Source organism: Caretta caretta, chromosome 10 (assembly GCF_965140235.1).
Source record: "Caretta caretta isolate rCarCar2 chromosome 10, rCarCar1.hap1, whole genome shotgun sequence".
In the NCBI taxonomy this organism is placed as follows: Eukaryota; Metazoa; Chordata; order Testudines; family Cheloniidae; genus Caretta; species Caretta caretta.
In genome coordinates, this window is record NC_134215.1 from 62,498,551 (window position 1) to 62,524,139 (window position 25,589).

The following is a 25,589-nucleotide window of genomic DNA, read 5'->3' on the forward strand; positions in this document are numbered from 1 at the left end:
CCCCTAGTGCCCGGGTACCCACCCTGGGGTAAAAGGTGGCCCCTAGTGCCTAGGTACCCACCTGCCCATTCCCAGGGCAGGACACGGCCCCCTAGTGCCTGGGTACCTGCACCCGGGGCAGGATGCAGACTCCCAGTGCCTGGACACCCTCCCACGCCCCGCGGCAGGATACAGCCCCCTAGTGCCCGGGTACCCACCCGTAGGGTGGAAGGAGGCCCCTTAGTGCCCAGGTACCCATCCGCCCCATTCCCCGGGGCAGGACACGGACCCCCCAGTGCCCGGATACTCTCCCGAGGCCGGACGCGAACCCCTCGTGCCCAGTTACCCACCGCCGGCTTGCCCGGGCTGCAGCCGCAGGAGGCGGCCCCTAGTGGCCGGCTGTGAGCTGCAGCCTGCCGGGGCGGGGCGGACAATGCCGGGGACACGTGGGCGCGGCGGGGGCAGCTGCTTAGTCCGCGGCGGCGGGGCTGCAGGCTCAGCCATGCCGGGCTCGCTGAAGGAGCAGACGGCGCTGCTGCTGGGCGATTACTTCCAGCACCGCCTGGGGGACCCGGCGCTGCCGCCGCCCAGCCCCGCGGCCGAGACGCTGCGGCGGGCGGCCAGCGAGCTGGAGAGCCGGGAGCGGCCCTTCTTCCGCGCCTGCCGCCCGCTGGCCCTGGACGAGCGGCGGGAGCCGGCGGCGCTGCTGAGCCGGGTGGCGGAGCAGCTGGAGGCGGAGGGCGGCCTGAACTGGGGCCGGGTGCTGGCGCTGGTGGTGTTCGCGGGGAGCCTGGCGGCGGCGCTGGCCGAGCAGGGCAGCCGAGAGGAGGCGGGCCGCTTGGCCGAGGTGCTGGCCGCCTACCTGGCCGAGGAGAAGCGCGAGTGGCTGGAGGCGCACGGCGGCTGGGTAAGGGGGGGGCCGGGCCGGTTTGGAGGGGGGACAGTGGCCGGGCTGGGGACCGTGTAGCCCATCGCACCGGGGCCGCGTGGTCCCGCCCTGGCCAGGGGCTGCCGCCTGCTGGGGGAGGCTCTGACCTGAGCCGGGTACTAACCATAGAAACCCTCCCGCTCCGCTGCCTGCAGGCTCGCCGCGCTCCGCCCGCCCCCCGGCGGTGCTGACTGCCCGCTGGAGAGAGCCCCTTTGGCGTGTGAGCCCCTTCCCCAGCGCAGCGCGCTCCGCTCCAAGGGCCTTGCCGGGGGGAGCAGCTGCCCCGCGCGCACTGGGGTACCGGGGGAGGGTGACTCAGTCTGCACGCAAGGCTGGGTATTTTTTCCATATATGGGAGCTATGCTGTCCCAGGCCCTGGGGAGGATGCTGTGGCCTGGAGCTTCCCTGACCCCGGTGTGATTCCCCGCCCCCAATAGAATCCTAGACCCATGCGGTTAGAAGGGACTGCAAGTCACTCCTCGATCTGCACAAGCTGGCAACTGACAAGAATGACCCTCATTTGTGTGACTTCTTGTGTAACCCGCTGCCGAGATGTAGGAGTTGTTGTCTAACCATCTCCTTGTGAAAGAGCTTCCCTGACCTCCCTAGGCAGTCCATTTACCAAACCATCTCTCCCTACCTTGAGGGGGACGGGGCGGGGGGCGCCTTTGTTACTGATAGTCTGGCATATTGCAGTCTAGGGGCCTGCTATGCTTAGTTTCAAACAATTTTGTCCAAACTAGACCACCTCCCACATGGGCGGGTGGGACGTGGGGGACACTTCCTAGCACAGCTCTATTTAATGCAGACAGGATCTGGGATTTTCAGTCATGTGGGACAACTGATGTCATGTAGTGCTCTGACAAGCCAGTGTTTGTGTCACTAGTGTGGATGGGGTCACTCAGATAAATTTAACACCCATTGCAAGAAAGGACACTAGACACAGCATTGCACGACCTTGTACACACTAATAACTTAATTGTTATTTATCCATAGTGGATGCTCTAATGTAGATGAGACTTTAGTAACACTGAAGTTCTTTCTGTGTTTCAGTGAAACTGCTGCTTCCACCAGTGGTGAATTACAGCTTCCAAGCTTGTTACTATAGATGCAGTGTTTGCTAGAATGAGTGTTGAATGCTACAGATCCAGCAGAACCAGATTTATGACACTAATTTTAAAATGCTGAAGTGTGTCTTGTCAATGTGGCTGTGCATTATAGTATAGACAGCCACAGTGACCGATAAACTGTGGGATATTGAGAACTTGTTACTGTCTAGTCTCAATTTAATTTGCTTATGCAAACTGGGAGAATGGAGTGTAAAACTTTCCTAACTAAATTCTTAAAATCTCCTGTTTCTTTCTATGGTATTCTCTGTAGTGTATACTCTGTGGGTAAGGGGGTCGAGAGGGGCAGGCAAACAGAAGTTGTATCTTGGCTAGCTGTGATAAAGCATTAAACAGATTAAAGTGTTGCCCAGTGGACTTGTTACCACTGGGAGTTAAACTGATGGAAGTTATCGTTTAGACAAGATTTTGATATCTTTACTACCCTGTTGTTTTAACAGTGAAGTTGAAGTACCATTTAAATTGGTGGCTAGAATTGGCTTGCACTCTATAAACTATGGGATGCATAACATGAAGCCTTTGAAACAAGTATTAGGGCTAAATGAGACTCTGTTTATCACTTTAGCTGGACTTCATGGAGACCCTGGATCATAGTCACTGCTCAGGCTCTGCCTGTTTCCACCAGTAGAGATTAGATGATGGAACCCTATTAGTAGGATTGCAGCTGCACAAGCTGCCTGCTCTAATCCAGTTGGAGAGGAGTCGGGACATATTTAGTATACTCAAGGTGTCTTATTTCAGGCAATTCAGTGGAGGAAGTGTTCCCAAAAGGTGGTCACACACAGTAGCAACACTTCATAATTATTGCTAAATGTGGAAAGGTACATCTAAATTTGTACAAACATTGCAGTCTGAAATCCAGTCAGACTGCAGATCTAGGTTGGAATAGGGATTAGTTCACATATAATTTTTTTACCTAGGTTAGTTCCTTGCTGCCAAACATTTTGCAACAAAATATAAATCTGCTACTTGTTACTTTTTTTAATACAAGTCTGACACATGGAGACAAAATCCTGGTAGAGAAGATATAATGGAGGTGTTATGTTTCTTACATAAATTAAACTGGGTTGTTTCAAAATAGAACACCCAATGAAATTAAAAAGTAACAGGAAGCAATCTTGTGGAAGTCCATTGCCATGGAGTTGAATCTAAAACTTAGTAGGATTCAAAAATGGAATGCTTCATTTGATAAGAACATCCACTCCTACATTAGATAAAACACATTAAAAAGGCTGCACATCCTCATGCTTCAAGGCATAATTCCGCCACTAAATGGTAGGGAAAATTTATTTCCTGCCCTCATTGGACTTTAATATTAAATGTGACCACAATACATGGGTATATCTTCACAGCAGAGTTTGCCTGGGCTCTTTCTTGAGTGTTGTCCTCAGCCCTCTCCAATCTGCACACAGACCTCTCAGCTGAATTTGGTGGTGCTTTCAATCTCGGCTAGCTGATATAATTGGGGTGTGTAGGTTAGAGCCAAGATCTGCTTTTACTTGGGCTGGTAACCAACCCACTTTGCAGTTACAACACAGCCCAAGTGCTGATAGTTTCAGTTCCCTCCCACAATTCTTCCATGTGCCCAGGACAGACAAGTTCGCACAGTTCACTGTGTCTACCACAGCACAAAGAGCCATGGGATATGTCCCCAGAATTCCTAGCAACAGACCTAGGGGATTGCAGCACCAGCATCAACCCAGGAATTTGGTACCCCTTTGTAGTGCAGTTACTCACATCCAAGCAAACTCTGCAGTGAGGACATAGGTTGAAAATCCTTATAGGCTTTCTTTGAAGCATCTGATACTGGCTATTGTCAGATTGGATATGGGACTAGATTTTTCTGCTGATACAATGCATAATCAACTTCAAAAGAATGACTTCCCATAATACTAGAGGTGGAATAATTCATAGAAATCTGCATTCAGATCTCCATTTTCAAATAAAACCTAGGAGAGGAACATCTGGGGTTTTTTTGTTTTTCTCCAGACAGAGAGTCTGCCGAAGTTTGATTATATAATGAATGAAAGAATTTGGGCAAGGGTTCCAAGAACATGTCATTTAGTCTCTCTGAATGTTAAGCAATCAACAAGCTACATTTCAAAGCCACAATGTAGCTTTAAGTTATTTGTTTCTGTTAATATGCAAACCAGCTTGTGTGAAGTACTCAGATGCTATGCCCTTCTTTCAATTAAGAGAAGACTCTGTTTGACTGAACTTGTGTTTTAGCAGATACCTTAACCAACAAGTAACATACTAAGGATATGAGGGATGTGAAATATGCTAGATGCACTTTCTAGAAGTGTGCTGACGTTGTTGGGCTAGCCTTGTTTAAAGCTCTCAGAAATCTGTTAAGCAAACGCATTTTGGCTTCTAATACCTTTGTATCAAATCCTGTCCTTATTAAGTCCATGAAAATCTTACTGTTGACTTTGCTGGGCCAAGGATTTGGCCCTAGGCTTAGCTGAAAACTTAAAGTACAGATGTAGACCAAATTATTGTATTAAGTTCAGCAACACACTTCAAAGTAGGAACACCAAATATTTATAGTCCAGAACTGACATGCAAGTCTTGAATTTCATTTATATATCAAGTCACCACTGAGCTATATGCTTGATTCCTTTGATGTACCCAGTGTTCCCACTTGCTTCCAAAACTGTCATTGCATTGATGGGGCTCTCTGAGCAAATAATAATGATTTTAAAAAAAATCTGACCAATTGTATACCCAAAATCATTGTATATGACTCAAAGCACAGTTTTCTATTGTAATTGGAATACACATCTGGAGAACCGTCAAAATGGTTGTGGAATACCTAGCATTTAGTTCAATTTCAGACATTTTAAACAATCTCTTAAACATCATTTTAAATAGTATTGATAATTTGATGCTGGTACAAATAAGATTAAAACAAACTTTTCTAAGAGCCTTTGGCTTCATTATTTTGCTTTTTGGAAAAGTTAGTTGTGTGGGTTTTTTTAAGTGATCACTTGCTCACCTGAATGCTAATTGAAATCTGACTGTTGGCTAAAATGTAAACTATCATTTACCAAAAAATGCATTAACTGTTTGCACAAATTAAAGTGTAAAGAACAAAGTTCCGGAAGAAATTAAGAGCATAACTTGTTTACATAGATATCTGCCAAACAGAGTTCAAACATGACCATCTGGTGTTGTATTACTGCCACTCTTGATTATCATGAATAAAGATCTGGAAGAGCAGCTGCCAGCTTCATTCTGTCATAGGTCAACTCTGAATTGAGTTACTTGCAGACTTTCCAAGTAGCATGTGTAATCAGAATCATGCATGGAACTGGGAGAAGGGGCCACATTAAGACTTCTATCTCAAGTGGAAATTTCCATGCACTGTTTCAAATATTCTCCCAGGCGTGAATGAAGAAAAAATACAACCAGCTCTATTCAGAGACTTGCATAAAAAAGCAAAAATATACTAGTGACCTACTAAATGTCTCCATCTAGGAAGGTGATTGTTGCACTGCAAACCATATTTACAGATATCTGTCTTCTAAATATCTGTGTGGTATTCAAAGTAGTGAAGAACTGAAATAACCAAAGCATGCTTGTTTCTGCTTTACCCCAAGTTGACTCAAATTCTCACTTTCTTTTGCTTTTCTAGGATGGCTTCTGTCATTTCTTCAATGGACATGGCTCTCAACCAACTGACCAGAACAGTACCATAAGCAGTGCGATCATGGCGGCTGCAGGGTTTGGACTAGCAGGATTAGCTGTTCTCTTGGCTGTACGATAGGCTGATCCAGTGGATCTTGCAATGGAAAGTACTCTACAAACTGCCAATTAGATTTCAGTCTATTTTCTATAGGATTGACTCATTAAGAAGATAGAAGTTTATATTTTTTAACTGGCTTGGAGAATTGTTGTCTTACCACATCCTTGGCTATAAACTGCTTTACTTGCTACCCAGTAACAGCACAAATGAAAATGTGTACCTAAACCACCATTTGTGCATGCACACATTGCTTATTGGCTCTGACCATCCTCTGGACCTCTTTCTTTGAAAGATGTAATCTAAATATTGCCATAGTTCATTCATGTACTGTAACTTCAGAGTATTCAATGTTATGCTAGAATAAGCCGTGGCGGTCTTGCAACCAAACACTTTGTTCAAGGTATTTTGTTTAAATGGGAGTAACTTTAGAACACAACTTCAGCTATGCTGTAAGGTGAGCTAACACTAACTGTAATGTAATATGGTTTATAACTCCAAATGTGATGCACTGCACATAATACTGAGAGGCAATTCATTGGTTAGTCTAGAGCAATGAGTACCTATGTTGTAAAGAACATTATGGCTTAATATTAAGGAAATATGACTAAGAATAGTACGCAGCTACACTACAAATAGGTGAGGACTGATATAAAAGCAGAAATGGCTGCAAAATCTGTTCTTACTGAAAGGAATTTAACTATTGAAAACTTTAATTGGTATATTTGGAAATCCATTGAAGGCTGGAATTTCTCTGGATTTCCCTGTCAAAACCAGAATTTCCATATATCTTAATATATTTTTGAAGTATTTATCACTGTATAATACTTGTAGCCATGACATCTTTATTTTTGTTTGAAATTTCATTTTGAATACAGGTTCTCATGATCTCTCTAGTGTATATCAACCATTGTCTCCCTTGATCTAACAGTGTTAGTCTGTTGTCAACAAGCTGTGTATTTCTTTCTATTGTTTCTAGTAGCTTTTAACTTTCCTGGGTTACTTGTAGCTTGTACAATTTTACTGTGGTGACTTAATATGGTGAATAAATACTATTAAGTATTTTTATTTTAAAAAGTTAAATCTTCCTGGATTTATTCAGATGGCTGGCATACCTGTTTTAAACATGAACATTAACCGTTTACCTGGATGCGTAAACTTACTTCTACCTTTTTTGAGTGTTTTGACAGCAAACAAAAGGGAGCTTGTGGCTTTGCAGCAATGTGCATAATCTCCTAACAGTTCTATCTGTAACCACTTCCTGCAGCTCGGTTTAGTGAAGGGCCCTTAAGAACACCCCCTCCCCCCCTATCTATACAGACTAATATTTTAGGAAGTAATTCAGTGACTGACTACATAGGTGGAAGGATTCAGAAGAACTGTGATTAAAAGTATTCTTCAGTACTGGCCTGCATTGCAGCTAGCTAGTTGTATTGTCCAGCTTTCTGTGCTAGGAGGATAGAGCTCAATTAAGAACAGAAAATGAAAAGCATGAAGAAGTGCTAGTAAGTCTTGCATGGAGGTAGAAGTTTATCATTCTTACTTAAGAACCCTGATACTTCTATTAGGCGCTATGTAGAGAGAGACCTGCATTAAAGACACTTATGTTCTACCCCTTATCTCCCCTTCCTCCCTACTTGGTGGGGTTTAAACAGTTTTTTAGACCCATCTAAAACTTTATTGGCTTAAATTCTTCAAGGCCTTAGGCTTAACATGTTTAAAATATCCCCCAGGCCCCATTCTGTAAGATGCTTGTGGAACTTTCAGGGTTTCTTAAACTGCACACTTATACGGATAAATACACAAATGGTTACAAAGCACAAACTACAAAGGGGTGGCTAATCTGAGGCTGGAATGTCTGTCTGTCTGAGACCAGAGTATCATGTAGCTGAAGAGAAAATAAACAAACTACTGTAATTTTCCTGTTATCCTCCCAGATGAATATACTCTTACCAGCATTTCACGCACTGGGTAGTTGTCCCTCTGCCACCCTTGTTCCAAATATTACCTAACATCTCCTCAGTGCTCCCCTCCAAAAAACAAAATCCTGTTGCTCCTGGAGTATTGTTTTGCTCTGCAAATGTGAACAAGCTTCAGGGTGAAGTTTTGGTAGACATCATTTAAGTTAAAAACTAAGAAATTGCAGTGAACTATTGCAACTGCTCTACCCTTCACTTCTCTGTTGTTAATGCCAAGGTGTTTGCGTAGCAGTATAAATGAGGTAATAATGGGGAGAGCGGTTTCCCTAGTGCTACTCTCTGGTATTGAGAACCCTGCACTGTAATTTATATCGTATGTAGAACTCCATTGTGCTAACCATGAATAAAAATGCAGGGAAACTGACAAAAGGCAATATTATTTATTCAGAGTTGGCAAGTTCCAGAGAGGATGGAGAGAATGCTATCTCCCCCCCAATGCTGTTCATTCAGAATAAAAATGTGTACTCGTTTTCTGTTGTCTAACCCTGCAAATTCAGTGTTAATGGGAGATTCTGGCCTTATTGTTCGAGGCACTGAATCTGCTTATGATAAGGTGTGGTCCCTTCCCTCGGTACATAATTGAAATAGTTGCTCTATATGTAAATCTGCCCATTGATCACCTTAGGAGACTTCCTCTAGGGGAAGAGGAGTAGTTAGACTTGTGCCAAACCACATTTATTGGTAACTGCAGTTGTAGTGCCCAAAACAGGTTACTTATCAGTAAGAGAGAATAACACAAGGAAATAATGGTGGTTTCCCAAAAACAGTCACTTGAGTACTTCCCTATGTTCTCTGTAACTGGAATATCATGTGATCAGTGACAAAAAGGAATTAAAACTTTAGTTTCTGAAGTAGCTCTATATGTACTCAGATTTTTTTGTCTGCAAAATAAGGTTAAATACGGTATGGAAATGTGCATATCCTGGGTCCTGTCCCTTTTGCTCATATTTCAAGTTGGGCAAAGATAAAATTGTCTCATTCCAGTGTGCAGTCCAGACCACTGAAGGGTTGTCATTACCTGCCCTGCAACCTGGGCTCCCTCACCGTACTTTGTGTAACTCCCACCCTGGGCCACTCAACAGCAAACGGCAGGCAGGTCATATCCTGAGTGTCTATGTATAGCTGCAGTCCTGATCCAGCAACTCTGACCCTTGCAGCCATAGTTACTACCTTCAGGGTGACCTCAACACACTCCCAATTACAAATTTTCCCTAGTGTGTGTGTTCTGCATGGGCCTACCCTCTCCTGGACAGTTCAGATATTATAGGTCCCTTTGCCCTGTAAGAGGTCAATATCCAACAACCTCCCAAACAGCTCAGTTTAAATACAGCACTGGATTAATTTTAACTATTAAATTTTTTGTATACAAATATTTTAAAATGAGTGCAAGGTATTAAAATCCAAAATGGTTACAAGAGAAATAAAGATAAAATTTTCTAAGACCTAAAACTTAGTTCAAGATAAAATCATTTTCACAGCAACATTGCTAACCAAATTTTCATGTCAGGATCCCTCCCAAAGTCAAAAGGCGGGTTTCTTTGTCTTAAGTAAAAAAAGATAACCTAGGGTGTTTTTGCCTCTTTATAGTTTTTGCACCTCACCTTTATTGGTTCCTGGTCAATGGAAGTGCAGAGCCAGTGCTTGAGGCAGGGGTAGGGTATGGAGCCCCATGGCCCCGCCCCACGTAGGAGCCAGACCTGCTTCTGCCCTATTCCGGGGCGCAGTGTGGTGTCAGAACAAATAAGGACTAGCCTGCCTTAGCCGGGCAACATCCCTGATGGGACTTTTAATGGCCTGGTTGGCAGTGCTGACTAGAGCCACCAGTACCTTACACTCCACGACCTAGTACTGAGTCGTGACCCGCAGTCTGAAAACCACTAGGCTAGAGGCATCAGCTTGTCCTTTGTTCTGGAGAAACTAGTTTACCCCCGTTGCTGTCCCCCGGACCCTGTTTATTGCTTATATGTAAACTGAGATAAACACACATTTCTGTGGTTAGGCTAGACCTGTTTAACAACTTCTGCCTAGTTGGGCTTCATGGGTTTGAACATGTGCTAACAGCATCCTAGGGGGCAATTCATAACTTTACATGTAATGTTACTACGTACACTTCAGCATGATAGTATTGACCAGTGAGTTGTTTTTTAAAATGATACCTCACAAGGCATATTTTGTACAAAGATTATTATAATACTGTGTAGGGTGTGAATACAGGGATGCATTTGTTCACAAAAATATCTTGCACAAAATCTTGAATGAAATTCTTAATTTTAGACAAGGCAAGACACACAGACAAAACCATAGAACTTATTTTGCTGATCGCAACAGTAGGGCAGTGGAGAAAAATAGTAAATGTCTATTATGACCCAGAGACTGGAAATGTCCTTGAATGCAGCCACAACTAGCCTTCACACTAAACAATCTTTTTCCTTTAGAAGTGAAGTGTGGCTGATGCTTTGATGTCAGTCTCGTGGAGTATTCTCCAGGCACTGTGTTTCAGCACAAAGGATGTTTGTTTGTTTGCTGCTAATCTGTAGGGGAGTCAAAGGCAAAAACATGAGTTGAGAGCAGGAAAATGGATATAATTTTGTTTCTTTAATCCTGCTAGAGCAGCAGAGCTTTGGTGAAGAAGTAGTCAAAGATCAAAAGACGTAATGTAATATCATTTGGAGGACTATTTTCTTATTACTAAGGTACTGAGAAAGAGAGTACATAGCTATTCTCTTTGCACTACACAGTGCTGTTTTCTCTTTACAACAGCAGCATTGTATAATGTAACAAGACTTAATTAGGGACAAAACTCAGGTGGTATAAATCAATGTCGTTCTGTCGGCTTCAATGAGGAGTTGATTCTTAGTTTTAGTCTAAGCATCCACATTGTTTTGTTTTTTAAAGCAAGGGATGAAACAGTGCAGATTAATTGATAGAATCAACTGATGTTTCATGCTCCCTGTTTGCCACCAAAAAATAAAAGGAAGCAAAACCTTGCCTAAAAATACCCCACACGTTGCTTTAAGAAAGGAATAGTAAGTTGATACTCTCAATAGTAAGCATTCAGATATAGCATTCAGGTTTTATTTTGTGATAAGTGCTTCAGAAATAACAAAGACCCTCATCCCGTAAACACTTAACACATCTGTAACTTTGTTCTTATAAATTGACCCAACTGACTTCACTGGAACTACTCATGAGTATAGTTACACACATGCTTAAGTGTTTGTAGATTCAGGGCTGTAAATAATACCTGAAATATTTCTATTTTTGCTATTAGGATTAACATATGGTAACTGTCATGTAATCCATCTGGAGCACAAACCTACAGACGCTATGAACGGTAACTGTCATGTAATCCAACTGGAGCACAAACTTGCAGATACTGTGAACGATCAGTTTTTCACAGTGTCTATAGGCGTGTGCTTTTTGGCATGGGAAAATGTTCTCTCTCATTCCTATTCTGCTAAAACAAATATACCTCCTTAAACTTCACACCCAGTGGGCAGACACACTGAAGTCAATGGACCTACCTCATGTATGTAAAGTTAAGCACTTATAGGAACCCAGCATGTACCCTACTGAACTGAAACTGAGGTCCATCTAGTCTAGAATCCTGTCTCAGACATTAACCAACACCAGATGCTCCAAGGAAGATGTTAGAACTCCTCACTAGGTAGATATGGGATAATCTGCCCCTCACATTAAAGCTCATCGTGATCTCTAAGAGTTAGATTGGTTTTAGCTCTGAATCATGATATTTAATACCCTTTCAAAAACCTTTAGCATTTCTTGTTAGAATTCTGGATATTCTTGATATCTATATAGAAGTCCAGTCCCCTTTTTTATTCTTGCTAAATTTCTTGGCTTCAAGATGCTGTGGCAATGAGTTCCGTAGTCTAACTGTGTGTTGTGTTGGTTTTTTTTAAATCAGCTTTGAATTTGCCACTTTTTAATAAGGTATGTAAGTCTTTGCAGGATTGGGACTGTGGATGGCTGACTTAGAGCTGCACAAAGGAAGCGAATTGAATCACACAGCAAAAAGAAACCTTACTGTGCTACAAACCCCTGGAACTATGCTAACTATTCTGGACTGCCATCTAACTATTTTTACATATATACAGACAGCTCCATTAAAAGAGTCTTCTGTGTTAAATGTATTCCCACTATGGGTTATAGGGCCCAATCCTGTTCCCATTGAAGAATGAGTCGTGCCATTGACTTCAGGGACAGGATAGACACATGGGTAAGAATAATTAAAAAGAGAAATACTCAGGGCTTGTCTACACTTACAGGGGGATCGACACATGAAGACCTGCTAAATCGACCACAGATCACTCTCCCATCGACTTCTGTACTCCATCTGAACAAGAAGCACAAGGAGAGTCGATAGGAGAGCATCTCCCATCGACAGAGTGTAGTGTGGACCTCGCGGTAAGTAGATCTAAGTACGTCAACTTCAGCTACGTTATTCACGTAGCAGAAGTTGCGTAACTTAGATCGATATCCCCCCCCATAGTGAAGACCAGGCCTCAGAATGTCTGGAGACCTTTCAACACTATATAAGTTTGAAAACATCGAGTATTTTTTGTCAGATTACAAAACTTGTGAATGTAACCCCATTATCCAAGGTGAACAAAAGGAAAGGGGACAAAAAATGACTGAATGGACAAGAAAAATAGTCTGAAACATCACATTTATTTGATGTTGTTTGTTTTTAAACGTTCTCTTCCTTTTTCTTACATTCCAGTCATCTTAGATTATGAAAATAAACTAGGGTGGGTTTCACTTTTTCCAGCATGTTTCTAGACTTTTTCACTCTGACAATCTCATACACCACAAAAATGCTATTGTGCTGGTCTAGCACACATTGATGGGAAAGGTCTAAAGCCTAACCCAAAATGTAATCCTTGAATTACTGTTACAGTTCATGAAGATGTTTCTATTAATACCAAATCTTATAAAACTTTTTTTAATATAAAAGAAAACCTTTATTTTAGGCTTTAACTAGCTGTGTGTGTCATCTAAATCCCTTTCAAAGTGGTGGGAGGGTTGTTTTGGTTGCATTTAAATCATGATTATATTGAAGTCAAATCTGTTGTTTAAAAATTTCTTTTTAGAGTGAAACAATTAGACTATCCCTCTTGTGAGAGAGTTCCCTGCCAGGGCCCAGTCTAGCTTGCTTTATTCAAATGATGAGGGGGACAGGGTTTGACCCTCTGTGTTTGTATTTCTTTGTTTTCATTGACATTCTTTCTGGTCTTCAAGTTGTCCATTTGTACCCATGTAATTTATGTTCTTATTTCCTGCACTATATCATGTAACCACCATTAGTGGATTGGCTAGCTTGTGGTTTCTGGCTTTTCACCCATTTTAGGTCATTTTTGAAGTGCATGATCTATTTGCATTGGTTAGGAAATGACCCATTTTAAAAGGGGGGGTTCAGAGAGGGATTTTGCCCGGTATGAGAGTCATATAATTTCCTGTAGTAAGTGACTCGGCATTGGAAATTGGAAAGGCATATTTTAAGAGAACCACTGTAAGTACTGTAGACAACTTTTGCTCTCCTCTGCATTTCAACCCTCTAACGATTCTGTGTTGACAACTCACTTTGGGGAATTCCTGTGTTTGACTGGACATGCTTTTGTTTTTTTCTGGACATGGGAGGTGCCTTCAGTTGTAAGTCAAGATATAGTGAGTATTGGACGAACTCCATACCCCTTATACGTACTGCTATTTTGATACTGTCTCCTTTTAAATGTGGTGTGATATCTATGTTAGCCTGTGGGGTCTGAATGTGGTAGGGATGGACCAAATCCTCCACAGGTGTAAATCAGCATACAGTAGTTTCATTGAAATTCAATTCCACCCATTTACACCCATGGAGGATTTGATATGGAGTGTGTGTGTGTGTATTGCTGTACATAGTACTCCACATTCTGATTGAAAGGCTATGGTTCTTGCAAATGTAGCTGTGTTAATTTTCTATTAAATAGTGTGCTTTACTTCTTCAAAGTACTGTACAAACAAAAAAGTGTTGCCTGCAACATTTTTGTTGGCTTTTTTGTAGTTGCCATTTTCATGTTAAGAAATTAGTTGGCTGGATGATTTCTAAATTTTAGCTGGTCCTTTCCTAAAGATTACCCTGAGAGAATCCCTGCATATTTTAATGACTAGGAATAATGAATTGACACTTACAAACATGTACAGAACTTTTCTTCTTGAGACTGAAAAGCATCTTACAAATGTGGTAAGTATCGTCATGCCCATTTTCAGACGGGGAAACTGAAGCACGGATTGGTTAAGAGACCCTGCCCAAGATCAAACAGCTAGAGGTTGCAGAGCTGGGAATACAACCACCATCTCATTGATTCCCAGTGCAGTGCCCTAGCCTCTGGACCATGCTAAAGTGCAGTGTCTCTATGTTCACAAAGAACAAGGAAGTTCCACTGTGGCATGTTGGATGCTCATTGTTCAGGATGAGATGTGTTCCTTCCTACACAAGCCCTGAGAAAGTGGGTTTTGGGTGGTGATTGGGGATGAAATACATCTCCCATCATGTGGTCAGGCCTCAGAGGAGCAGTTCATGGGCTGGAAGAATGGCTACTACCATTCTGCACGCTTATGTGCCGATTTCTTGGTTTCTAGATCTGCTTTCCCTGTAGCTCATCTTGGCAGCCACAAGCAGCTGGAATGCCATTAGTGTCTATCCCTAGAGCAACACCCTGCCCCACAGCCATTTCAGCTCAAGAGCTGGCCTTTGGGCCTGTTCCCACTTGTAGTTTGCCATAACCTGAGTTTGGTCCCTAAAATAATGTGCAAAGGATCCATGTTCACTCAGGCTGTCTAATCCAGCAGGGACTCCTGAGGGGTTGGCTGATTGTAGGGGAGAGAGATCTAGTTATATTTTCTGGTCAATAGGGATTGACCGTTTTGGTATGTTCCTTTTGAATTCTTGAAGAGATTCGTGTTTGATATGCATTTTCTGAATGAGTATAGAATAAGGCCCGGGGGCCACATCCGGCCCTTCAGATGTTTTAATCCAGCCCTCGAGCTCCTGCCAGGGAGCAATGTCGACGGCTTGCCCTGCTCCGCGCAGCTTCCGCAAGCAGCAGCATGTCCCCCGTCCAGCTCCTACACGTAGGGGCAGCCAGGGGACTCCGCACGCTGCCCCTGCCCCAAGCACCGCCCCTGCAGCTCCCACTGGCCAGGAACCACGGCCAATGGGAGTTGCAGGGGCGGCGCCTGCGGATGGGGCCGGGGGGACATGCCACTGCTTCCGGGAGCTGCTTGAGGTAAGTGCCACCCAGAGCCTGCATCCCTGACCCTCCCAACCCCCTGCCCCAGCCCTGATCCCCGTCCTGCCTTCCAAACATCTTGGTTCCAGCCCAGAGCACCTTCCTGCATCCCCAACCCCTCATACCCAGGCCCACTCCAGAGCCCACACTCCCAGCTGGAGCCCTCACCCCCTCCTGCACTCCAATCCCTAATTTCGTGAGCATTAATAGCCCGCCATACAATTTCCGTACCCAGATGTGGCCCTTGGGCCAAAAAGTTTGCCCACCCCTGGAGTAAGGGTACCAGAAAGTGTAACCATCCAGAGACAAAAGTGAAACCGCCCAGTTTGTGCATTGTCTGCACCAAAGCGAAGTGCAAACAGATGACAGTGAAGAGTTAATTACATGTTTGAAAAGTAAGATGTTCAGTGACACAGGTAAGAGCATTTGCCTTTATAAAATATAGTGACTGCACAACCATCCTCTTAGTTCACGTGAGGCTCTAGCCAACAGTCAAGAAAAATTTTCCTGCAAGCTTTAGGTTAAAGTGGTTACTTCAGGTGAGCATTTCCTACTGGAAAGTGAACTCTTGCATGATCATGCAAGGCACTGTGCATACCTCGTGGGAGGTGATCAGCACTTTCAGTGCAAACTGATCTCCTCCCAAGAGGTGCTCAGTAACTTGCAAGATGGGTATTTTTACTGTACGGGTTCCAATCCTGCTCTCATTGAAGTTCCCTGGCTAAACTCTTGCTGACTTCACTGGGAGGTAGCAGGTTTGGGCCTCATGATTTTTAACCAGACTGTGTCCATTTTAAATGCACAATGGCTAAGGCAGTGGTTCTCAAACTTTTTTTGGGGGGGACCACTTGAAAATTGCTGAGGATCTCGGCGAACCACTTAGTGATCTTTCCAAATGTTGTTTGTACCGTTAGCTAACTGTTGTAAAGTGCTTTGGATAAAAATGCTATATATATAAAAAAACCCTTAGTAATAAACATTTTTTGTTCTACAAATAAAAGCACACAACTCATATTTTAATATCAGTAGTCTTACCTTTCTAATGTGATGGATGTGCCCTCTCTCCCCTGCCACGGCAGCCCCTGAGCTGGGGCTGGGAAGGAGGGGGGGGTCTCCCCTGCCGTGGCAGCCTCTGGGCTGGGAAGGAGGGTGGTCTCTCCCTCTCTCCCCTGCCGCGGCAGCTGCTGGACTGGGAAGGAGGGTGGTCTCTCACTCTCTCCCCCACCGTGGCAGCCCCCGAGCTGGGGCTGGGAAGGAGGGCCATCTCTTCCCAGTAGCCGCAGCCCTGGACCTGGGGAAAGTCACTGTTTTCTCTGGCCACCGCAGCCCTGTATGTCCCAAATCCACCCCCCTTCTCACCCCACTGCCCGCTCCCAGCTTCCCCTTATTCCCCCCAAGGCCACCACCTCACCTTACATGTGCATCTTGTTCAGGGTCCAGGCACCTAATTAGTGGAGCTACGCCTACGCGGCTCCACTAATTAGGTAGGTTGCCCTTCATTCTTTTGTGTGCAGCCGTCCAGGCACACACCTTAGAGGGAACTATCCACGGACCAACTGTGAATGGACCTCACAGTTGGTCTGCAGTTTGAGAACCTCTGGGCTAAGGAATTCATGTACTGATTTAATCCTTAGCTCACCCCAATATCTGTAGGCATTACAAATCATGTACCACTCTGGGCATCTAACAACAGTACTGTGTGCACCTATGTAAGCTGCAATACCTAACTGTTGCAGACTTGGGTGACTTACGGGTGAGTCCAACTGCAATTCTGCCTCCCTAGCCTTTTTGTGGGTCTAAGCCACACCCTTAATGTTATTTTAACATATCACAGCTTCTGGTGTAGAAGTATGATACCCTCGGGCAACCATTCTGCAGATCAGGGGTGAAATCCTGGCCACACTGAAGTCAATGGCAAAACTCCCACTGATGTCAATGGGGAGAGGGTTTCACCCCAGATTTCCTACTGAAGTCAGTGTAATTGTTGCATGTGGAAGGACTGCAAGATAAGTGCATGTCCTAATTCTGTAACCCTTATTTGCTTATGCCCAGCCATTCCTTCTGCAGTCTCCTATCACAAATAGAAATTCTAACGTGAGTAAGTGCTACTCAGTGTAAAAGGTAAATTACCCGGCTCTTGGCTAGGAAGCATAAGAGACTACATCAGTCCACAAATGTGCCCCTAAATCATTCGCTTTTATATTTCAATTGAATGTAGACCATTTTTCTGATGTTTTCACCCTGATTTTTAAAAAAATCAAAAATGTTTCCTGCAAAATCCTTTTAAAATATCAGCATAAAACAGCCTAAAGTCAAACAAAAGTATGGAAATTTCACAGGCTTCATATTTATAGTCCCCTAAATCTCACATACCGTGTGGTGCTCCCCATAAAATACTATCTGCCTAGCTAATAATATATGTATTTATCAATGTTTCCAGTAGGCTTTATGGAAGGAAAAGGTTAATCATGTGAATAAATAGGTCAAAAGATTACGTGAAACAAGAAACCCAACACCAATTATTCTACCATCTGTGCTAAATTTGATCCAGTGTTATATATGGTTTCCAGTAATCATCCATCTCCCATTGTTGCCATGTGCATTGGTGGGACACTTTGAACTCCCAGAAATTGGCACTGAAGAGCTGGACAGGTTTTGTCTTGGTAACAGGAACTGTCCTTTAGAAGTGCATGAAGTAGCTCTGACTTGGCAACTGGGCGGGAGTTACTCAGCTGTCAATCAGTGCAATGGAATTGTAACTGAAAATCCACTCGAGCAACTTCTGAGAAAGACACAAACTTCCCAATGATTGTAGCACAAATACAGCAACTGCCTTGGGGCTGTTGTAACATGTGCCGGTTGGAACGGCACGCCAGTATTCATTCAGCCGGCCCAGGATTGCTGGCACATCCAGCCATGCCCTCCCCACTCCTGGCACACCCCCAGGATCCCCACAGCATTGGTGGCTGGGGGAGGCAGGAGCAAGTGGTGTACAGCTGGCATGTCAGCTTTGTGCAAGGGATCCCTCTATGCAAGGGGAATCCCCAGACAGCTGTTTAAGCCAGGTTTCCAGAGTCAGGGCCAGGGTCTGGCCCTGTGCCTGGACATTGAGGGTATTACCCTGAGATGGGAGGTTCTCTGCTTTCCTTGAGGAACCCTAAGTATTCCCTGGTCCCACTCACAAGGGTCCCTATCTTGGTAACCATCCATGCAGCTGAGGAGGACTTTGGGCTCTCTCAGAGATGTTACTTTAGACTGCAGTGGCCACGCTCAGCCCTGGTGTAAGTGGGCTTCATTGAGTTATGTCCATTAATGCCAACACTGAATATGGCTGAGGGGGCAGATGTTCCCTCTGCAGCATTCATAGCTGTGGGGGAGAGACTGGGAACAGAATGTGACCTCAGTTACTGTCACTGCTTCTTTAGCAAATCTCTGTTTTGCTCAAGGTCCAGCTACTAAGTCTAGAGACTCCAGAACAATTTTTTTTTACTGTAACCTAGCCTCGCCTGAATGCGTTGACTAGAGCTGATCAGAAAATCTTCTCTTTTCCTCCTGTAGGACATTTTAACTTTTTGTTGAGAAATTAAAAATTTATGAGGAGAGCAGACACTTTGCATAAAACGTTTTGTTTAATCAAAAGCCCAGTTTTTCATTTAAAGAAATAAAAAAAGGGTTCAATGGAAAGTTTTTCTGTAGCCCTCGTCTTGCCCTTCTGGACTCTCTGCTAGGCCTGCCTATTTAGGGAGGGCTGATACAGTTGGGGCAGGGTGTTTTGAAGGGGAGCTTTCAGGATAGGAGATTTTGAATAGTAATATGCTTATTGTCTGGTGGTGGGTGGATGGGTGGGAGAGAGAAATGTGCTGCTCTTCTGGTTTTGTAATATTGTCTCTTAAGTAAAGGCCAGAATGCCTAGAGCCTCTGATGGGGGATTCTTTTATGTTGCTTTAACATAGAAATAAATAAGATATTTTTGTGTATATTTTCCTCCTTATACTTTAAAACTTGCATTTTCTTTTCAGGAAAGAGTTCTACATATAATTAACAATCTGGGGGTGTTAGGCAGGGTCTCTGATGTTACTCATGTATTAGTTGTTACTGCCATCAGGACTACTCTACATCAACCTATTGAGCACCCTGGGCCATAAAATTGTGTGCCCCCATACTCCTAAAAGCACTCAGTGGGCACAAAATAAATTGATAGTGAGTGTGCTGAGATTTTTTTTTTTCTTCCAATTTGTCTCTTAGATCAAGTAGCTTTTGTAATACGCAACCAGGAAGGCTCATATTATAGCAGCACTTGGAGGCTCCAAATGAGTTAAAGGCCCAGTTGTGTGGGGCATTGTACATACTCATGGTAAGACACAGAGAATCTAGTTGAAGGCATCAGTCCTGCTATGGACTGTATGGGCAGATCTTTGTGCCCATGGAGAATCTCACTGGAGCACACTCTTGTGGAGATACCACAGTGGGACTTATGGTCCTTGACCTTCCAGTAGATAATGTTAACTGACTTCACTTTCTCCTGGCACTGAGGTGTCAGTGGATCCCATGCTCTGCCAGATTTCCAGAGATGATGTTGGTATTCCAGACTTGGCCTTGGAATCATGGTCCTTGCTAGCCTCACACCAGAAATCCACCAGAGCTTTGGACTCAGCCCCTGGCCAGCTGGCAGCCTGCTAAGCCAATGTCTTCCTGGCTGCCCCTTTTAGACAGAAAGGGCTGTCCTGAACTGCAAATAGTGCTACTGGAAGCCAGATACGAATGTGGGGTTTGAAAGCTGAACTGGCCTGTATGAATTGGTAGGTTATCTCTGGCCCAGAAACAAGGAATAGGTGGACAGCAAGAAAAGACCGTCCAGGGGGAATTGTGGGAAGGCACTGGTGGACTAGTGACACTCAAAAATTGTGTTGCAGTGCTAGCCAGCATCCACTGTGGTCATGGGAGTAGCTGACAATTGTGCTCACTCCGGCTTTAGCCTCTACCCCCAGTCATGCTAACCGACTCATGGTACTAGCCTCACAGCACGAGTGAAGGGATTTTGAGTGTGGATGGAGGTTGAGTTAACAGGAACAACTCAAGCTATAACGTGAGTGAATTTGGCAGTGAAGACAAGCCAAATGGGATTCAGTGTAGGCAAGGGGACTGTCCTTGTTGGGTGTATTGCAGGACCAGGGGCTAAGCACACAAGACAGACTAAAGGTGGGAGAAAGAAGTCTCTTTTTATCCCCATTTGGCAGGCTGAGGCCCAGAGAGCGGTTGCATGACTTGCCCAAGGTCACAAAGGAAGTCTCTGGAAGAGCCAGGGATTGAGCCCAGACCTCCTGAGTCTCATTCCAGTGCTTACCCACAAGACTATCCTCTCTTCAGTAATCAGCTACATGTTAACTATCATCAGAACAGAGACCGGAGCCCTTGTCTGCAGCAACTAGTTCTTAACATTCCTTTTAATTCTGTTTTTGCTAAAACAAACCCTCCAGTGCCTCCAAAATCACGGTTCTCTAGGCCTGGGTCTCATGTCCCTACTGGTTAATACAGCTCTGACTGCTATGGAATAGTTCAAAAGTCCCAGTGTGCTGTACATTCCAGCAGTGAATTCCTTTCATGAGCAAAACAATGTCGACCCCGACTTGCCTGTATTTGATTTCTGCCTTCATTTTTGTTTTCAGTCTGCTTTTGCTCAGCCGTTGGAGTGTCACATTTTTGCTCAGGAATGTGCCCTTGGCCTCCAGATTATGCACAGACAAAACACTGCTGCCAGCATCTTAGTTTTTCATGAATTTAATCACTGAAAAATGCATTCAAGGCAAATGTGGGGGCCTAGTGGGAGCGTTGTGCGCTGGCATATCAGAACAGCCTGATTGCGTGTACCAGTCTCTCTCTCCCTGGGCTGAGAGTTCTGCAGGCAACCCACTCAGCACTTGAGAGGGTGGGGAGATATCCACTCCCACCCCCATCAATATCTGTATGTCCTTCTGTCAAACAATTCTACAACACATTCCAGGGAAATCACCACAATGGAGCCATTAGGATTAAACAGAGCTGTAATACATGTAACTGAAACACATAAATATAAATAGCAAACAAAGGGAATAATTGCATATTATGGATGGAGACTGGCCCAAACTCAACCCTCAGAAACATACACCCATAAACCTTGGGAAAGAGCACGACTGTAGCCAAACTTTCATAGACTGATGCTATCAAGCCCAAAACAAACTCCTGAATCTGAACTTCCCCTAACTTTGGGAACATTTGGATCTAGCTCTGAACTTTGCAGCTTGGCCTCTTTTCTAATTATGGACTTGGATGTTATTGTCGTCGTCGTCGTCATCATGGGAAGGGGTCTTACTCTGATTTCCTTCTTTTCATATTCCACTGATTAAACTTTTTACTGGCAGGAGCAACAGCTGCCTTATTACCCTCTATTGATGTTTCTTCTTTCTGATTATGCTACTGAGAAGCACCTGGAAGGGGGAGTGGGGGGGACATTCACCCCAGTGCAGAGGGCCACATCAGTTCCATTTAAGTTCTGTTTTAATGATTTATGTGGGACATTAAGTGTCACATAGGCCTGGGGCTGGTATTGTCACAGGAGTGCATCTCCCCTGTCCCAGCAAATCACTTCCAGTGAACTGATGGTTTGAATGTTTGTCCGCTGTTCTGCCTGACTAGTTTGTGATTTTCAATACTTGAAATTATTTGCTGAATAATTTTGGTGAGTAAATCTTGGTCTATACGTTTTACATGAGCAGTTTGTTGTGAGTGTTAATATTTGAAACAGGAAATTCAAGCTGTGCTGGTTACATGTGACTAGGCACATGGGTCACATAATACTGTTTCAGTCTCCTAATTGGAGGAGTGTAAGCTTGCTGGCCTGCACTGCTTTAAGTAAAGCTGTTTCCTAACATTAGTTATTCTGGTGCAATCGTATGTGTCAACAGTCTTATTTAGGCATAAGCATGGCTAAAAGTCAATTTAGCTAAATGTAATAACAATCGGACATTAGCCACTTGATTCCAAAATAAGGGCAAGTCTACAAAAGAAAGTCCATCTAACTCATGTCAACGTACAGCCACCACAGTAACTGAATCGGTTTTTCATGTCCACACTACACTCCTTGTGTCAGCGGTGTGCGTCCGCACCAGGAGCACTGGCACTGATTTAACTGCCAGTGTGGGGCATTGTGGGATGGTTTCTGAAAGGCAGCAACAGTCAATATAAGCTATGCAATATCTGCACTGACACTGCATTGACCTAACTACATCGACTTAAGCACTACGCCTCTCGCTGAGGTGGCGTTATTAAGCTGGTGTAGTGGGCAAGAAACACTGAGAGCTACATTTTAGTGTAGATGCTTACAGAGTTAGGGCAACATACGGCAGCTTACGTCACCCTAACTCTGTAGTGTAGACCAGGCCCAAGTGTCTACACACAGATTTGCACTGAAATACCTAAACTGAACTTAATTCATGCCTTTTGCTACTTGGGTGCATATCTATATGTTAGACCAGCCCTTAGTTTCAGGTTTTTGTCATTAATACCCACATTTATGAATTGAAAATGTGCTTTCCATGACTAGCCTGCTGAATTTTACTTTTTCCATGAAGATTCCTACCCGAAATGTTTGCTAGAATATTCACAGGAGGTGATCACAGAATATGCAGAAAGATGGGTCAGATCCCCAGCTGGTGTAAATCAGTGTAGCTCTACTGAAGTGATTGGAATTATGCTGATTTACACTATCTGAAGAGCTGACCCGGTATTTGCACTGTTTACACCAGTGTATTCTCTAGGCTGAATTGTAAATGTTAAGGAAAATGAAGGCAGCTTTTTGAGGACTTTGTCAACAAAACAGCTTCAAGAAAGCAATAGTAATTCAGAGGGCGTTCTTGCCAGCAGATCCGTCTATTTCTTGGAGTGACAGGGAATTTAATGCTTTTCTACTGTAGATTAGTTTGTGCCAATATCCTACTACAGTTATGGAGTATTTAGCATTTGTGAAGATCCTAATTAAATGTGTTACTGTAAACAGAATGCAAAAGAGGGCTAAGTCCAATGAATTTTGTCTACAGTGATTAACCAAAGTCAACAAATTTCATTTATTAAGAACCAGTAAAAGGAGGGGTAAGGGGTGGTGGTGGTTCAGATGGAAAAGGCCTTATTGTTTTAGTCAAATAGTTTGGTTGCCCTTGAACAGGGGATTCATCAGCTAGATGGAAATTTACCAGGTGTGAGAGAGACAAAAATAAAATGTGGTTATGAAAAAACAGCAGGTGTTCCACGCAACCAGCAGGTAGAAGTTAAAAGAATGTACGAGAATGTGTCTCTACATGCCACTCCCCAGCCACACTCCTGGTGGGTTCTCTTAAAACAAAAACCCCAAAGAGGCTCTTTTGCGGACTTTAAGCTTTCTCCCACATTTAGTACAAACCAACACCTATTCTCAAGTACCTAAGTAGGATCCAGTAGTGCACAATAAATATGAATGACCTGTGGGCAAAAACTGGTTTCGTGTCTTTGCAATGTTTGCTGACCTTGGAGAAAGGCAGTGTGTGTAGTGGGGAGAGCAGGAGACTAGGAATTGTGTCTGTTGGATCCCATTCCCAGCCCTTTTGGTGACTTGTTGAGTGACCCTGCAGTCTCACTTAATCTCTGCCTGCCTCAAGCCATCTGCAGTAGGGGAAAAGGTGTTCCTTAAAACAGTTTGGAATACCTTGAGTCTGCAAAACCTCTAGAACCTCCTATATCCACAGATGAGAGCAGTCCCATATGCAACAGCCATAAAAAGTGACTAGAACCAGATTGATTTACTAGTTCCAAATAAACTATCTGACCAGTTGAGCCCTTTTCCTGTGGGAGAGGTAATATGGTTTCATGGCTTAGACACTGGATTGGAAGTTAGGAGATCTGGGGTGAAATCTTGGCCACATTGAAGTCAATAGTAAAATTCTCATTGACTTCAATGGGGACAGGATTTCATCCAAGGCTGTATTCCTGGCTCCGCCACTGACCTGCTGTGTGACCTGGGCAAATGACTTAACCTCTTGGTGCCTCTGTTTCCCCTCCCACCCATTGTCTGTCTTGTTTATTTAAACTGCAAGATCTTTGGTGTTGGGACAGTCTCTTACTCTGTGTTCTGTACTGCTCCTAAAGTCCCTGTCTTGGCTCAGGTCTCTGGACACGAGTAATACAATAACAATAATGTTTGTAAATTGTTTGAGCATTGACCCTGATTTCTCCTGTTCACCAAAGAGCATATGCGAACAATTTTCAGCCTCTGAATTGTTCTTGAATTGCTCACTTCAACAATTCACTTTCCATGATGTGGGTTTGGTCCTCTACTCACATGATATTGCTCCTGCTCCTGGATTGGATGACTAATAAATAACCAACAGTGGCTAACACATGATACGCTTCCAGTATGAATTTTCCATTGAATAACAGTTCTTGCTAAAACTGGTGAAATTTTCCTGCTACAAGAGGAAGAATTCCGAAATGCTAAGCTGGTGTGGAGTGGGCGGAGAGGGACCCTGCAGAATTGGAGGCTGAGGAAGGAAGCTGCTGGAGCAATGTCTAGAAACAAGTTGGATGGAGTTTCAGCTTAGAGCTAACTCAGGAGAGAGAACTCTGAGGTGATTGGCATGAAATCCCATGGCAAATCTATGTGGATATCTATGTGTGTATCTGTCATGTTTCCATATTTTGTCATGTTAATATTTTTCCCTCCATAGCATAGGCTTGATCCTGTGTGTTGTCAAGCACCACCCGTGGCATGATGAGTGGTGTGAATTGGGACTGCTCAGCACCTTGCAGGACCAGGCTCTCTTTGATTAATTGCTATTCATCCTCAGCTTTGCAAATCACCTGCAAAGACCCACAGAGTCACAACTGCAGGGGGATAGTGGCTTAGTTTTATTCAGCTTGTCATTCTGGCTGCACTCTCTGATTGGGAGAAGGAATATAGGTGATGCTGTTACAAGTTCAAATAAGTTTTGGGAGGTCAGGGAGGAGTATGGATCCCCTTCCTCTGCCTAAGAAGGCAAAGCTCCCTCTCTGTCCCCTTGCTGGGGTAAGCAGCTCTCTCCCACGGCTCTCCTTCTCCTTGGGGCAGGAAAAGCTCCCCTCCTCTTTCAATCTATTTTAACCAGCTGTTGTTATCAATAAGATGTTACTTATCCTTGTTTTCCATCTGGGGAAACTAAGGCACAGACTGATGTTGCTTCAGGTCACGCAGGAAATCGGCTGCAGAGTTGGGAAAAGAACCCAAGTCATCTGACACAGCCATTCGATCCATACTCTCTGTGTAATACAATTTGCTAATAGTAATATTTTCCTTGGAATGTTCTAAACCAAGTATTCTTTACCCTAGAGACTGGAACAGCTGACCACCAGCAATGCCAACATACCACAGCTATGCCGGGCATAATCCTGCAACCCTTACTCATGTAAGTAGTGCCACTGAAGGAATATTTGCATAGATAAGGATGTTCAGAGTAAGGACCACAAGCAGGTCTGTATTATACAGAAGTGGCATGACCTCAC

At 43.9% G+C, this 25,589-nt stretch overlaps 1 protein-coding gene and 1 long non-coding RNA gene across 2 annotated transcripts in view; both read left to right on the plus strand.

The window, feature by feature from the left end:
- The first annotated feature begins 393 nt into the window (after nt 1-393).
- Nucleotides 394-8,127, plus strand: BCL2L10 (BCL2 like 10). The gene is made up of 2 exons (XM_048867549.2): nt 394-886; nt 5,672-8,127. Exons 1-2 carry the CDS (start codon nt 413-415, stop codon nt 5,801-5,803), a joined length of 606 nt encoding a protein of 201 aa, XP_048723506.1. The 5' UTR covers nt 394-412; the 3' UTR covers nt 5,804-8,127.
- Nucleotides 8,128-13,312: 5,185 nt separating this feature from the next.
- The window catches only part of LOC125644124 (uncharacterized), a 35,890-nt gene continuing 23,613 nt past the window's right edge, over nt 13,313-25,589 (plus strand). Inside the window, exons 1-2 of the long non-coding RNA XR_007358909.2 lie at nt 13,313-13,443; nt 25,417-25,492. This is a non-coding gene — a long non-coding RNA (uncharacterized LOC125644124). The remainder of the gene's footprint in view (nt 13,444-25,416; nt 25,493-25,589) is intronic.

Excerpts from the sequence above, each read along its gene's own strand:
- BCL2L10 (XM_048867549.2), top strand. The coding sequence starts at position 413 with ATGCCGGGGACACGTGGGCGCGGCGGGGGCAGCTGCTTAGTCCGCGGC. Across the intron at positions 887-5,671 it reads TGGAGGCGCACGGCGGCTGG|GATGGCTTCTGTCATTTCTT; the intron begins GTAAGGGGGGGG and ends TTGCTTTTCTAG.